Raw genomic sequence first — 15504 nt, 5'->3', positions numbered from 1 at the left:
TCTGGCCCAGGAGTGAGGGAGGAATAGACTTAACCACACCCACCAGAAGAACTAAATTAATTAACTCATGTAAAGCCCATGGCCCTTCCAAAGTCACTGAGGAACCCAAGGGCCCAAGAGGCTTAACACAATCCTCATGGAACACGCATATAGCTTAAATTGCAGAGCTGGAACTAGAATTTAGAACTTCTGATCCCAAAATGTATGCTCTTTTCCTCTGGTGGGCTACTAAATCACTGGAACACAACTACGAAAACCAGAAAGTATTTCACTTTGTTTTATGTTTTGTTTTGCTTTGTTGGTGTTCAAAAATCAAAACTACAATGGTGAAAGAATATTTGGATTGTGGCTCCATGACCTGATGGAAAGATAAATTTGTAGAATTAAGTCGAACACTTTTGGATCTCCTTTTATTTTTTAGGCCATTCTCACACATAGAGTTCTTCATCTTCTCTATCATCTACAACATTATCTTTTATTTTAATCCAAAAATAAAAATAAAAAAACAAAATAGCTCATGCATTGAGTCAAAAAATGAGAATGAGATCCTAAAAATGAAGTTTGTATGGTAATAGGTAACATTTGTATTTAAAATTTAAATTTCAGGTCCAATAAATGCATATTGATTACTAATATGTACTAGATAGATCATTATTTAATTACAGTGATTTGAGAAGAATAAGAAAAAGATGGTGATAAAGAGGAGAAGGAAGGCTGAGAATAATAATGGACATCATAAAATTTATTAACAGGCAGGCTCTTCCTCTAGTCAAAAAAAAAAAAAAATCCTTGCCTGAATATTTTACCCCCACTTCCTACTGTCATATAAACATGACAAATAGATATATATCAGAGAGAGAGACAGACAGAAAGAGATAGAAAGACAGAGATGGTTTATTTACAGAAAACAGGTTGGAACAACAAGCAACTCTGACGTGAAGTTATAAAACTGAAAAGAGCAATGAGGGCAATGAGACCACAAAAAAAAAAAAAAAGAAAAAAAAGGCCTCTCTGGAAGTGTGTCCAAGATAGGTGTTGAAAAAGAATAGATGAAATTCCCTGATGAGTCAAGAAAGAGAAAAAGCCCACCCCAGTCACGCCTGGAGTTTAGGTCAAATTAATCTTTCTAGCCCTATCATTTCCGAAGAATAAAATTGTCAATTCCTGTATCAGAAGAATGCCTTGGTTTTAAAACAACAATTCTATGAATGCCTTTTTGTGGAGGGAAAGGAAGGACTTTTCAAACAAGCTAAACAACTCAATTCTAGTAATGTTCAAATATGCTCATGCCCAGTAAGGATTTTATTTCTACCATCAGCTAAGAAAAGTGAAACAACACAAGAGCACTGCTGTCCAGTGAAGGAGAAAGGTACGCCTGGCTCCCACGGTCTGAGTTCCGTTGGTATCAGGAACTCTGCAGTATGTTTTTCTAACAAAATTTATTTGGTTCTTCTAATGCAAGTCAGACTCCTTGTGGTATGTGAATTATACTCTGCATTTTTCCTGGTCCCTCCAAAAAACGAGGAATTCTGGCAATTCAGCCCAAAAGTATTCTTGAATTTTAAAATGTATATACAAATGCAGAACAAGGGAGTTACCTACATTAAAAAAAAAAAAAAAAAAAAAAAGGTAAGTAACTTCTGAATATGCCAGCTAATTGGCAATCTCTGGTGAGCTTTTTTCCTTGCTTAAAATTTACTGATAAACTGACATAAATCAGGTTGCAAATTCTAAGTTTGAACAGCTAGAAGTTATGCATCTGCACTGGGCACAACATATTTTCTGATCACTTGGCTTCCAGCATCCAAGCCCAGAGCCCCTAACTCTGGTAGCCCAGACTCAAGTCAATGAGGATGACTGTTCCAATGGAGTCAGGAACAGCAAATGGTAGTGGTTAGAAGTGGGGGCACTTGAGCTACATTGCATAGACTGAACTCCTGAATGTCCCATTGGCAAGCTATTTGACGGCACTGTGCCTCTGTTTTCTCATCTGTAAAGTGAGAGCAATAAGGATACTACATAACCTGCCCTTACTGGGCTAATGTGAGGATTAAATGAGTTCATCACATGAAGTGCTTGTTAATATTGTCTGGCATGTGGCGCATGGCCAATAAATGCTAGCAATTGTTTTCATGACCTTCATGACCTGGTTTCCCTCAAATCTACTTCAGTATAACTCCTAAGTGGGTCTCTTTCAGGGGCCCATAAGTTTTGCCCCCCCCCCGAATATAAGCTCTCTGAAGCCCCCACCAGCTGATACCAGGGTGCAAGGAGATATATTAGTACTCCTAAGTGATTCCAATGGTTCACCTAAAAAAAATTTTCTTGCCCTTGAAAATGGTTTTGTAGGTGCTGAGTAGATAGACGTGGAAAAACTTTGAACAAAATTACCTAATCAAGAGGTTCGGTGAGGTGGATTTGAAGGACTCCCATCCTTGGTTATCCAAAGATTAGGCCAACAGAACTACATTTGTAGGAGTCAGAGAACAATGGAGATAAAAATATCTTTTTTTGATAAAGCTGTTATTATTGATAAAGACAAGGCTTTAGGTCTGTGGCCCAAATGGGCTTCACTCCTGTTAGACAAACTCATCGAGCCACAGATGGCAGAAGCTCTAAGTTGCCCTGGCCCTCCCGATACCCCCACCACATGGATTTGCTTCTGTAAAATTGATAGCGTGGAAGAGCAGAGCAGAACAGACTCTCTGCACACAGGTGCAGCTCAAAGAGAACAAGAATTAAGGAAGCATCACCTAGGTCATGTGCGCCACTCCCAGCTCCCAAACTCACCAATCAGAGAAGTCACTCCTAGGAGAGAGGAGTAAGCAACTGGATGAAAGACACTTAGAGTGTTATTTTGGTGCTGTCCCTCCAAATGATAACAGGAGGAAGAGTGGAAAATAAGCATTCTCACCCCCATCATGGGAACCACCATAAAAGGCCACATCTGTGTCTAATACAGTAGCCACAAATCACATGTAGCTACTTAAATCTAAATTAATTAAAATTCAAAATTCTGCTCTTCAATTGCACTTGTGCTTGCCTTCTGTATTTCATTTCATTGAAGCTTTTGCAATAGCAAGTAAGCACACATACCATAATATAGAAAATATAACCAAATTAAAAACAAAGACCAAGGAAAATACAAATTCAAATATAAAGGCTAGAGGGCCAATTGGAGCCTAGATATGCTGGCCATGAGGCACCATAGAGTTAAAAGCTTTGAGACGTAGATTTGACTGCTGCATTTCTGGACCCACTCCTAAAAATGTGATAAATCAGCACACTATGGCGTTAGTAAACAAGCGAGTCCAGTCTGATGTTTACCCTTGTTAGAGCACGTTCATGGGGCTCCTAACGCTCATTGTTTTTACTGAATACCTGAAGTAAAAACATACCTAGCATTGCCCCTGAAATATTCTATTCCAAATAAAATGATAGTTAAGTGTGTGGCATATATCAGTTTATGCTAATTCCTCAATAATCTGACACTATCTGGCTGAAGTCATTGCCAAAAACATTTGAATGCACACATCTTGGAATTCCACATGTCCCTTTTTTATAAGTTAAGGTTATCCACTTAGAAGCACCAAAACTCTTTCATTGTAATCATTTTAATTGAGAGTAGAACTCGAATGAGTTGCCTGGAACCCTTTCTTCTTAGACAAAGAACCCTGAATATATGTGATCTTTAATTAGGGCAGATACTGTTTACTGGTATCCCATTGATCCAGAACATCTGAATTTTTGTAAATTTATATCTACTTTTCTTTTTTTTCCTGTCTTCTCTCTTACAAAGATCAACACTTAATTATTCAGCCAACATTTACCAAATGCCCCTGTTGATGGAACATGGCACCAAGTGCTGGAGAACAGGCAAATCAATAGGCGCTGTGCCTGCAAGAATCGTATAGTCCAGTGTCAGCTTAGACAGAGAATCACAGCATGGAATGGATTTTTGAGATCCTATAGTGGTCTAGCATCTTATTTGACACATGGACAAACCAAAGGCAAAGAAGATAAAGTCTTTACTGTCACTGAAAGAATGAAGCAAAGCCTCAGTTCTCACCCAGTTCCCCATCTAGTGCCCTTACACTGGAGCTACCTTGATTCTACGCACAGAGTATGTTCTAACAGACTCCACCTTCCAGGGTATTATTCCTAATCTTTAATGAGCTGAAAAATAAGACGGATAAGCAAATTTAAATTGTGGCTTAAATAAAAGTAAATAGATTGCGAGTGAGAACCTGGCAAACTGTTCTACTTCTAAGGAGCTTAACCAGAGTGGACTTTGAGACCTCTGTTCTGGCTGCCGACACCTTTTTGTTTATTTTTGGTTCCCAGCTATTTTCCAAAGCATTGTGGTTACCAGAGAAATAAGCACTTCTCTACTTAAAGTGTGAACTCTTTTGTGAATGGCCTGTCTACTGAATAGTCTCCTTAGTGTGGGTTGTTCTGGAGAATTCAGTATACACAGATGGTGCACTAATGAAAGAAGACTGTTGCTGAAAGTGAATGTTTAGGACTCTTAACTGAGTTGTTGTTCTTGTAAATAACTCTTGGGGCCATATTTTTTTCCCTGTGGTAAAATGTCTCAACTTGATACACAAAATAGCACTCAACACAAGAAATTCCATATGTAATCTAATATATATTTGACATAAACAATACAATAACTTGAATTTTTTAATCTCTGATCTCAATAACTTTTGTTACCTTAAACTTAATTTGAACTATAGTTAGTTGCATATATTTTAGTGATTAGACTAATCCCTTGAATTTTATTGAGGAAATTATAACATAGGCCATTTGAGTATATAAATTATAGTATATTTGATAAAGTAAAATCTCATTAATAACGTTATTAATTCAGCACAATCAATACACATTTTCTAATTTTTAAGGAAGAAACATCTTTTCTCTTTCTCTGGCTTATTTTTTTTAAATATACTGTAAATTAACAGTACTAATGAGGATATTAACAGTACTAATCACAAAATATGTGAGAGCAGACTTTTTAAAGTACTCAGCAGCATTTTAAAAACTCTTATTTACATCAAATATTGGCTAATTTAAAATCTTTTGTTCCTATTAATTTAAAAGATCTCTAGGGAAATAGACAAGGTGATACTCATTCAACCTTATGTGAGTTGCCATATTATTGAAACTAATAAATCAACGTCTTTCAAAATATTTTATAATTGAGACTTTTTACTAATACATACTGATGATAATTATTCTGGATCAGTAAGGATTTACTAAATTTGCAATTGTAAATACTTTCATATATATGCTACTTTAATCTGAGATAAATTATTTAAACAGTATTGAATACTCACAGCAACAAATTGGTTATTTTCTAATTTAATGATGTCTCCCACTTTGACATTCATCCATTTTTCATTCTGTAGTCTAAAAACAAAAACAAAATTAATTTTCTTCAAGAATGAAGAATCGAAAGTATAACCAAGGGAATGTATTCACAATGTTGCATCATATAACAGAGGAAGCAGACAAGACTTTCCTAGTATGTTAAATTCAAAATGGTCTTACATTAACATGGGAACAAAGGCCCAGAGAGGTTAAGTGATTGGTCAAAGATACCCAGTGAGTTAGTGGTATTCCTGGGCTAAACTCAAATGCTAAACTCTTGGCTGAGCACTCTTTCCACCACCTATGGTGCCAGCTTTATGCAGCAGCTATGAAATCTCAATAAATTTTAGTCACTGACATTCTTTTCAAACTCTTGATTAATAAATACAGAAATATCATCACCATTGCCTCAGAAGTCTATTTAACTGGAGGCAAGAAAGCAAAGGAGACAGTGGCAAGGTAGAGCAATAGCTAAAATGCAAGTAAAAGGAAAAATACGTTAAACTCTAGAAAGGACAAGAACAACAAAGCATGATAAAAGAAGCCTTGGAAGACTGAATGAGAAGGACTACCTACAAACAAGCACTGAGGATGAAGGACAGGCTTGGTGGTATTCTAACAGGACAGCAGCTCAGAATAGAGAACAACACAGTCAATCTACTGCACTGCTTTCTGTGCAGGTCATGTATATGATGGAGCCCCAAGACCACCCTCCACCCAGTTCAAAAGGGTTTATTATGAAAAGCTGTTGTGTCCATTGAATTTGGCCCCTGATGACAAGTTAGTCCAGGCTGCCCAAAACCAGACAGGCCCTCTGGATACAGACCACCTGGGCCAGTATACCATGATGCTAATCATTCCTTCTGAAATTTCCTGAAATGTAAACCAGCTTTGTTTTCCAACTTGGAAGTTTTCATCACATTTCTTTCTCAGAGATTCCCTTCTAAGAGAAAAGGTTGGGATGAGTAGAGCAGGTTTGCCCAACAAGTTGAGGTGAACAGGTTAATTTCATTGTACTTTAAAAAAAAATAACCTAATTTACTTGTTTTATAGGCTGGAAAATAGTTTTAAATATTTATTCAACTGTGAAATATGCCTCACACTATCAACTCTGCTGGATCATTTGGCTTAAACACTCAAAGAATTTTTCTTTAATACAGATCCAAGTACATGTTGTTCTGGAAATTTTTCAATTGCAGTATTTTCATCTCTAGCCAGAATTCAATCATTTTTCCAATGCTACACTTTTCTGAACTTTATCTAGTTTGACAACAATAGAAGAACCTAGGAAAGTTTGAAGAACTTTATCTTTACAGGTATGAATTATGTGCTGGTTAATTTCTCCTAGAGACACCTCCTCTGGCACCTTAGTGACACTTCTCAGCAAACAGCATCTTAGAAAAAATGGGCATGAGTGGGCGGAGAAGGCTATTGTGTCATTTTTGGAAACTGCACTGCTACCAAATTGCCTTGAAGTCTCTACTGAAAGTGCACCTGCCTCAGGAAGAAGTCAAGATGATATTGTGTTTTATTTCCAAACTCTTATTCTTTCAACTTGTATAGCACAAGCTCTAGGAAGGATTATACAAGAAACAATAGGCAGTAGTCCTGGATGTTGACGCCAAGCCTAGCACAATCCAAACCACTTCATCAATAACCTTTACAATGGACAATTGGACACAGTTTTCAGATTTGTGGACAGAACCCTAACAAGAAGAAAGCACAGCCCTCACAAAGTAAGATCATGAGAGGAAATTGTCTTATGATTGGACAAAGTTATCAGAAACTGAACAAAGAGTAAGAAAAAGAAGTACAAAATAGGTTAAAGAGGAGAAAGTAACACTCTACAAATGTAACTAGAGTTTACAGAAAAAGAGCCTGGAGATATTGGTAAACCATAGGCTGTGTGAGATGCCGTGCTTAACCTCTGATTTGAATATATCCCTGTAGAACAATTAGTATGTACAATACAATCAGAGGAGTTTTTACGTTATCCCCTATTCTGTCTTATCAAATATTAATATATATAACTGCACTTAGCTAGGAACTCAGAGATACATTTAATGAGCACTAAGGGTCATAGCAACAGAAGTACCCAAACTTGCTGAATAAGCATAAACTGATAAAGACCTGTAAACAAATTTAAATAATCTATATTTTGAATCCAATCATTTTTCTTGCCCTACCTACACCCACCACCACTGACAATAATACATAAAAAATATCCCAGCAGAACTGGAGGGGCAGACAAAATGATTTGCTTTAAAACTCATCTTCAAAATATTTCTGGACTTCTAAAATTTTAGCTTGTATGGTGATTGGGTTTTGTTCGCCAACTTGAAACATGAAAGCAGACACTCCCTGGCTCTACATGTGTGATGCAGCTGTTCTCAGGGTTCATGTTTAAAGCAATCTTACACCACAGCTCTTCTAGAGGGACATAGGATGGCCTTTTGGGCTGTGAAGGTGACACTGGCTCCACAGACTCAGCACCTTCAAACTTTGCTTTTGCCATTGTCAAAAGGTAAAAGCTCCTGTAGGTGAATTGCAGTATATGAATATTCTGAAAAGAAAGGGGAAGTTATAAGATTTTAAAATGTGGCTCAATTTTCAGCATCATATAATTATTTCAGAGTATAAAACTCTGACATAATCTAGTTAATGCTTCTTAGAATCCGTTTTTTTAAATACATATAGGATAATAAGATAGTCTTTACCTTAGCAAACTCACAAGCCAATTGCTAAATAAGCCAAAATCCACGTAAAAAATCCATAAAATTTAAATTCCACAGGCACTATAAAACATATGGAGTTTAACTGCCACAGAACAGCAACTAGATTTGAAGAAAATTTTTAAAAAATATGCCGGTGTATATCTACTCTCAGAACTCTGAGTTCTAAGAAAAGGAGGTAAGAGATAGCAACTGCAACTAATAATTTTTGATAAACTGGTCTGAACCTGCTTCTTCCTGATGAGGCATAGCATACTAAGAGCTGCTAGACTTCGCTGAAAATCTCCTTGAGAAAATGCAAGTCTGAGAGTGAGGTAGCACCTATCATGCTCCATGTCACTAGACCATTGCTTTCAGAAGCTGAAAATCAAGTGTTGACCTTAAGCAACACTTTTGGAAGCAATATTGCAAGTGCATTGCTAAAGCTTAAGAAACAAAAGAGGGGATTTTCAATGGGTTCATCGAGGTCATCCTTTCCATGTTCTAATGCTCCTGATTTCCCACCAGCAACACGGATTCCTGAAAAGGGGATTTCCTCACAAGCTGCAGAAGTGTTGGGGTACTAGAGAGAGTAGATAATAAAGGTCAATATAATTGACCTCCCCTAATTAACCAATCAATCCACTTAACACTGAGCTTGGTTTCTTCTTTAATCTCAAGCACATGTCGGCCTTATAACACTCAAAAGTATTCCCTTGCTCATACACTTTTTTTGTTCACCACTCCGTCCTGAGGACTTAGAATAATGCCTAGTTCACAGCAGGCACTCAGTTAAGTATGCAGTGAATGAATGATAAATTAAGGAGTATAGAATCATTATTTCCAAAAACATTTGTTGAATGACAGCATTTGCCTGAATGTCTAATAAGAATTACAGCATTCCATGTTTATTTAGTGCTTACTGCATTCCGGGGACTGTACTGATCCCTTCATGTATAGGGCGCCAAATAAAATAAATAACACCTCATTGAATTTGAATTTCAGATAAACAACAAATTATTTTTAGTATATATTCCATGAAATATTTGGGACACATTGATACAAAAACATTATTATTGCTTATCTGAAATCCAAATTTAAATAGAGTCTTATATTTTAATTTGCTACATCTGGCAACACTATTCATGTATCTTATCTCATTTAATCCTCACAACAACCCTAGAGATAGGTATTGTTTTGACTTCCATTTTACAGAATAGGACACTGAGGTTCATACAAATTGAGATCTTTGCCTTATTTTGCAGTATCTATCAAAAGTTTAAATGACCACACACTTTGAAAACTGATCCTACAGGTACTCAAATATGAATGTACCAGGATATTTATTGCAGCATTATTTGTAACAGAAATTGATTAGAAGCCATGAAAATGTCCATCAATAGGAATTAGATAGATGTACAATGAAACACTTATTTAATCATGATTCATTCACTCCATATAATTGACCTCCCCTAGTTAACCAATCAATCCACTTAACACTGAGGTTGGTTTCTTCTTTAATCTCAAGCAGTGCAGCCACTGAAAAGGATAAGGTAGGTCTATATGTGCTAATATGAAATATGCTGTAAGTTACAATCTTAGGAAATGTAAAAAGAAGTAAGTATATGTAGGATATATTATACATTTTTATAGGCATAGAAAATCTCTTGAAAGATACACAAGAAATTACTGTGGTTGACAATAGAGAAAGAAAATGAAGAGGGAAATTGGGATGGAAGAGAGACTTTGTTTCCATTTTATGCTCTTTTGTACTGTTTAAATTTTTTGGCATTACACGTATTAGTATTTTAATGGCCAACTGGAAAGAAGAACAGAAGAAGAAAGAAGTAATAGAAGAAAACTTGGCCAAGGTCACATGTAAGTGGCAGGTCTGGGACCAGAACCCAAGTTTGTCTGGCTACAAAGCCCATGCTCTTAATAAATCTATATTTATTGTTCCTTTTTACTTTATTTCCCAGAATAATTATGTATTACCTATATAGAAAAAGATTGGACCATAGGAGCTGAAAGGACCCAGTCATGGCAACAGTGCACACTCCTAGCATTTAAAACCAGTTGATCCAAAGACAGCTTGCAATCATGATCCCCTGACAAAGACACTCAGGGGACGGCAGCAGTTTCTGGGTCTTTTCAATCCCAGTACCATCAGAGCTGTGCTAGAGGAAAACATACAGTTGGCCCTAATCCCCTAATAACAGACTGGTGAACAGGATCTCACTACGTTGACAATGAACATAACGCTCATGTCTTTGGAATCTATTTATTTTAAAGAATGCAGATGTTTCCCTTTTTTCTCCATTCTTCTTAGCAAAATGCTTATGCTGAGGCAAAATCACACGGGGAGGTCTCTGGTCAGCTGCTGAAGATGCTCTCTCACCAATTTTGCCAGGGAGGAGGGTGAAAATAAGAGATGATGAAAGATGTAGTGCTATAGCATGGAGAATTTAGTTTAACAATATGCTGAGAAAAAGTAATCAATCTTACAGATGCCCTGCCTAATTTATATAAATCCTATTGTGCATTATTCAGATGCAGAAATAGACACACAATTTAGCCTTCCTATTTTGAAAACAAAATGATCAACTCACTAAGTTTTACCTGAACAATAAGCCTGCTGAATGTTTTACAGGAAATGTATTCTCTTTCATCATTTTCCTAAACTGAAATCCTTGCCCAAATGAGCCTCCTAAGACTCTGTCTTCTGTAGATGCTTAGTAGGATTCTGTGAATAGATGGCTATAGATTATGAAGACACAGGAATTCAGAAGAAAATGATTTCAAAGAAAGACTATTCCATCTGTTCTACCTTATGAAAGCTAGAGGAAATACCTTAGATTGACCATGGAGAAAACAAAGCTATTGGTCTAGGTTGGATTCCTGGGTAGTAGATTTAGAGGGAGCTTTATGTATAAGAGGTTGATTGGCAAGTTCTCTTAGGATTAACACCTGTAAGAGAGGAAAGAAGCACTGCTGGACAGAGGGAGCAGTTGGGCTGTTGATGTAGCCACAACGAAAGCCACAGCCAAGACCACGGAGAGCTCTGGAGCTGGAACAGGCCTTTAGAATAGGATCAAGGGGACCAGGACTTTATACCATGGCATGATTCAGTCATTGGATGCAGGATGACCCCAGAAAGGAGGAGTGTCCTTAAGGAAAACACTGTCGTCAGCCAAGGGCAATTCCTAGAGAGGGCTGCCAGCTGAAGGTTATACGTGGGCAGCACTCCTGACAGCTGGGAAAATATGTTCTGCAGTCCTAAAGGGGGATGTGGGTGGCACAGCAAAACATCCACTACAAACGAGAGCCTGTTCCCAGCTTTGCTATTGACATCTTCAGGTATTTACAACATTCCCTTGAGGGGCAGCAGGCAGGGGAAGTCCCACTTTGTTGCCCAGACTGGTCTTGAACTCCTGGCTTCAAGTGATTTTCCCGCCTCAGCCTCCCAAAGTGCTGAGATTACAGGTGTGAACCAATATTCCTTTTTTAATTCTAAGTTTCACCTTTCTATCATTTCAATTTCAATACTATAAAGTTAATGCAGGCAAGCTGCCATGAATCTTTGTGCTTCCCCAATCCAAGTTTAAAACTTTTGGGGAAAACAAATCTGTAAAATCTTAGGTCATCTGATTCACCTCCTTTGCCAACAGTAGAATAAAGTTGGGAGATACATTTCTAGTACCTATCTGTTAAAAATATTCTACAGATAACCACCGACTACCTAACTATCCTAAGAACAATGTCTACAGGAAAAAATCACTGTTCCTGAAATCTTTCTTATATGAACATATTTTGATTTTAAAAATGTACAATCACCTTAGCCCAAGTAGATCAACTATTCTCTTCATCTAAGTGGCCACATATTATTTTGAAAAATCAGAGAATTCACTCTTACTAAGCTTAATAGCAAATAATTCTCCTCTTTTTGAAAAAAAAACAAATACCCCAAAAGAAGACAGTTTCCAATGGAGAAGAAAACCTGGATATGTTAGTTCCAAGATAAAAGGCCTATATTATATTTTTTCATTGCCTCTAGTGACAGTCTCGATCAATTTGCCTATATAGAGCCAAGTGAAGAGATAACCTAATGTCTCTTAAACCAGAAAAAATATTTGCTGCCTTACGTGTCAACTAATAATACAAGCCATAGCAACACAGACAAAGCAAAAGTGCTGCTCAATGGTGTGATGTGGTTTGTTCTGGCCAGAAAACCTAACATTCTGGAAATAGCATTTCTCATTTTACAACACAAATTACAATTAAAGGTATCACTGGCATATCAGGAGTTTATTTACTTATTAGGTTTGCAGTAATATTGTCCCAACACTTTTTAAGAAAATTTCAAGATGTCACTTTAAAATAAGTTGTAATGTTTATCATTCCTAGTTCCTCAAAAATGGGATAGCACATAAGTCAAATTCTTGTTTTGTTTTTGTTTTTGTTTTTGAGACAGAGTCTCACTCTGTCATCCAGGCTGGAGTGCAGTGGCACCATCTTGGCTCACTGCACCCTTGACCTCCTGGGTTCAAACTATTCTCGTGCCTCAGTGGCCTGAGTAGCTGGGATTACAGACATGCATCACCACACCTGGCTAATTTTTGTATTTTTAGTAGAGACAGCATTTCACCGTGTTGGCCAGGCTGGAATTGAACTCCTGGCCTCAAGTGATCTGCCCGCCTCAGCCTCCCAAAGTGCTGGGGTTACAGGCATGAGCCACCAACCTTGGCCCTAGAATTCTTAATGAGTTGATCACTGGCATATGTGGTATCATCACCCTGCATTAAGGAGTTTAAGACCACTCTTATGTGCACAAAATGACCCCTCTAATCTAGACACTATGCTGAGTGTCAGAGCTGCAAGTGGAATCAGATACAGACTGTGGTTATCAAAAAACCTGGAGACTAGTGGAAAAATATGTCTGGCTCTTAAATAACCACAACTAAACTATCTCTGTCTTCTGATACCTAGAGTATGTGGATACTGTTCCCGTCAACAGTGAAGAATACCTGCACTTCAGAATGACCTCAGTGTTAGATTGTTTGCCATATAGCTGTCATCAAAAGTCCAGTGAGAAAACTGATAGACCAGAAAGATTGTCTAATAAAGGATATATTAACTTTCATTTCTCAAGATATTCCAAGCTTTGTCCCCATAAATGGTGAGCTCATCAGGAAACTATATGCATGGACTGTATTATTCTGGTCCCTCTAGGCTTGTCTTCTCAGAATCATAACTTAACATCACGCCAACAGATTTCAGTCAGGATTTATTTATAATCATGGGTAAAATATCTCTACTCTCTGAAGCTTCAACCATTATGTCACTTACATTTTTCTCAGGACCAGGATAAATCTTCTTCCTTACAATTACCCGAGTACTTCCTGTCATTAGACCCTCAGCTTTGTACCCTCAGCAACTTCATTATGAGGAGAAACAAAGTTCAAGTCACTGTAAATCCATGAATGACAAATCCTGATGGGTCATTTAAACAAAAACCAGGAAACTTTATAGTAAGACTCTGTCCTTTGAGGATGACTTTTTAGGAACAATCTTGACACTTGCAGAAACCAAATTCTGTGAGAATGGACCGGAAATTGGAATTTAACTTTTACACCTTTAAAGAAGAGAATATTGGCCCCCTTGTTTATGAAGGAAATGATGTAGCATAGTAGAAGAGTACATGTTGTAGAACTGGAAAACATGCACTTGAGTCGAAGCTTCAGAACCAACCAGCCTTCAGGCAAGATACTGATTGAGACTGGAATTCCCTGCTATGACCTACCAAAACCAGCTCTTATCAACCCCTCAGAATGCCTTTATTCAGAAAACTGAGGTCTTTAAAATGCCATAAACCCACCTAACATTTAAACACCTGACTTTCATGACATTTTTTACTTTCAGATGAAATAGATTCATTAAAGCATTTTGTAAACTGTAAAATAATATATACATTTAAAATATTGTGACTTTTTTTATGTATAAACAAAGCCCGTTTAATTTTTATCTGTTATCTGTATCAGGAACTACAGATCCATGGCAGGTATACTTCTATTTCTTTTTCCTCTGTCTATTACTGATACCTCTAATCAATCCCAGTTATGTTTTGTGTTCTTTCTTACCACACTTTTGAGATTTATACTCTTCCTTATGACTTTAATAGCTACTACCAGTTTACCAGAGTTGGCATAAAAGGCAAAATTGGCCATTCCTAATCTCAGTGTTCTTTATTTTTATTTTTTTATTTTATTTTTTTCTATTATTATTATTATTATAAGTTTTAGGGTACATGTGCACAACGTGCAGGTTTGTTACATATGTATACATGTGCCATGTTGATGTGCTGCACCCATTAACTCGTCATTTAGCATTAGGTATATCTCCTAATGCTGTCCCTCCCACCTCCCTCCACTCCACAACAGTCCCCAGTGTGTGATGTTCCCCTTCCTGTGTCCATGTGTTCTCATTGTTCAATTCCCACCTGTGAGTGAGAACATGCGGTGTTTGGATTTTTGTCCTTGTGTTAGTTTACTGAGAATGATGGTTTCCAGTTTCATCCATGTCCCTACAAAGGACATGAACTCATCATTTTTTATGGCTGCATAGTATTCCATGGTGTATATGTGCCACATTTTCTTAATCCAGTCTATCATTGTTGGACATTTGGGTTGGTTCCAACTCTTTGCTATTGTGAATAGTGCCACAGTAAACATACGTGTCCATATGTCTTCATAGCAGCATGATTTATAGTCCTTTGGGTATATACCCAGTAATGGGATGGCTGGGTCAAATGGTATTTCTAGTTCTAGATCCCTGAGGAATCGCCACACTGACTTCCATAATGGTTGAACTAGTTTACAGTCCCACCAACAGTGTAAAAGTGTTCCTATTTCTCCACATCCTCTCCAGCACCTGTTGTTTCCTGACTTTTTAATGATGGCCATTCTAACTGGTGTGAGATAGTATCTCATTGTGGTTTTGATTTGCATTTCTCTGATGGCCAGTGATGATGAGCATTTTTTCATGTGCTTTTTCATTTTTGGCTGCATATATGTCTTCTTTTGAGAAGTGTCTGTTCATGTCCTTCGCCCACTTTTTGATGGGGTTGTTTGTTTTTTTCTTGTAAATTTGTTTGAGTTCATTGTAGATTCTGGATATTAGCCCTTTGTCAGATGAGTAGGTTGTGAAAATTTTCTCCCATTCTGTAGGTTGCCTGTTCATTCTGATGGTAGTTTCTTTTGCTGTGCAGAAGCACTTTAGTTTAATTAGATCCCATTTGTCAATTTTGGCTTTTGTTGCCATTGCTTTTGGTGTTTTAGACATGAAGTCCTTGCCCATGCCTATGTCCTGAATGGTAATGCCTAGGTTTTCTTCTAGGGTTTTTATGGTTTTAGGTCTAACATTT

General features: G+C 37.3%; 1 protein-coding gene across 2 annotated transcripts in view; it reads right to left on the bottom strand.

Moving 5' to 3' along the window:
* The window catches only part of ATP8B4 (ATPase phospholipid transporting 8B4 (putative)), a 272392-nt gene that overhangs the window by 146820 nt on the left and 110068 nt on the right, over positions 1-15504 (bottom strand). Inside the window, exons 7-8 of one of the 2 annotated variants that reach the window (XM_012507151.2) lie at positions 13431-13518; positions 5340-5412 (exon numbers count right to left, since the gene is read on the bottom strand). In XM_012507151.2, the coding sequence (XP_012362605.1) occupies positions 5340-5393 (54 nt within the window). In that variant the 5' untranslated portion in view covers positions 5394-5412; positions 13431-13518. The remainder of the gene's footprint in view (positions 1-5339; positions 5413-13430; positions 13519-15504) is intronic. The other variant, XR_004030436.1, reaches the window with a different exon arrangement.

This window comes from Nomascus leucogenys, chromosome 6 (genome assembly GCF_006542625.1).
Source record: "Nomascus leucogenys isolate Asia chromosome 6, Asia_NLE_v1, whole genome shotgun sequence".
NCBI classification, from domain to species: domain Eukaryota; kingdom Metazoa; phylum Chordata; class Mammalia; order Primates; family Hylobatidae; genus Nomascus; species Nomascus leucogenys.
This window is presented reverse-complemented; position numbering and strand designations above follow the sequence as displayed.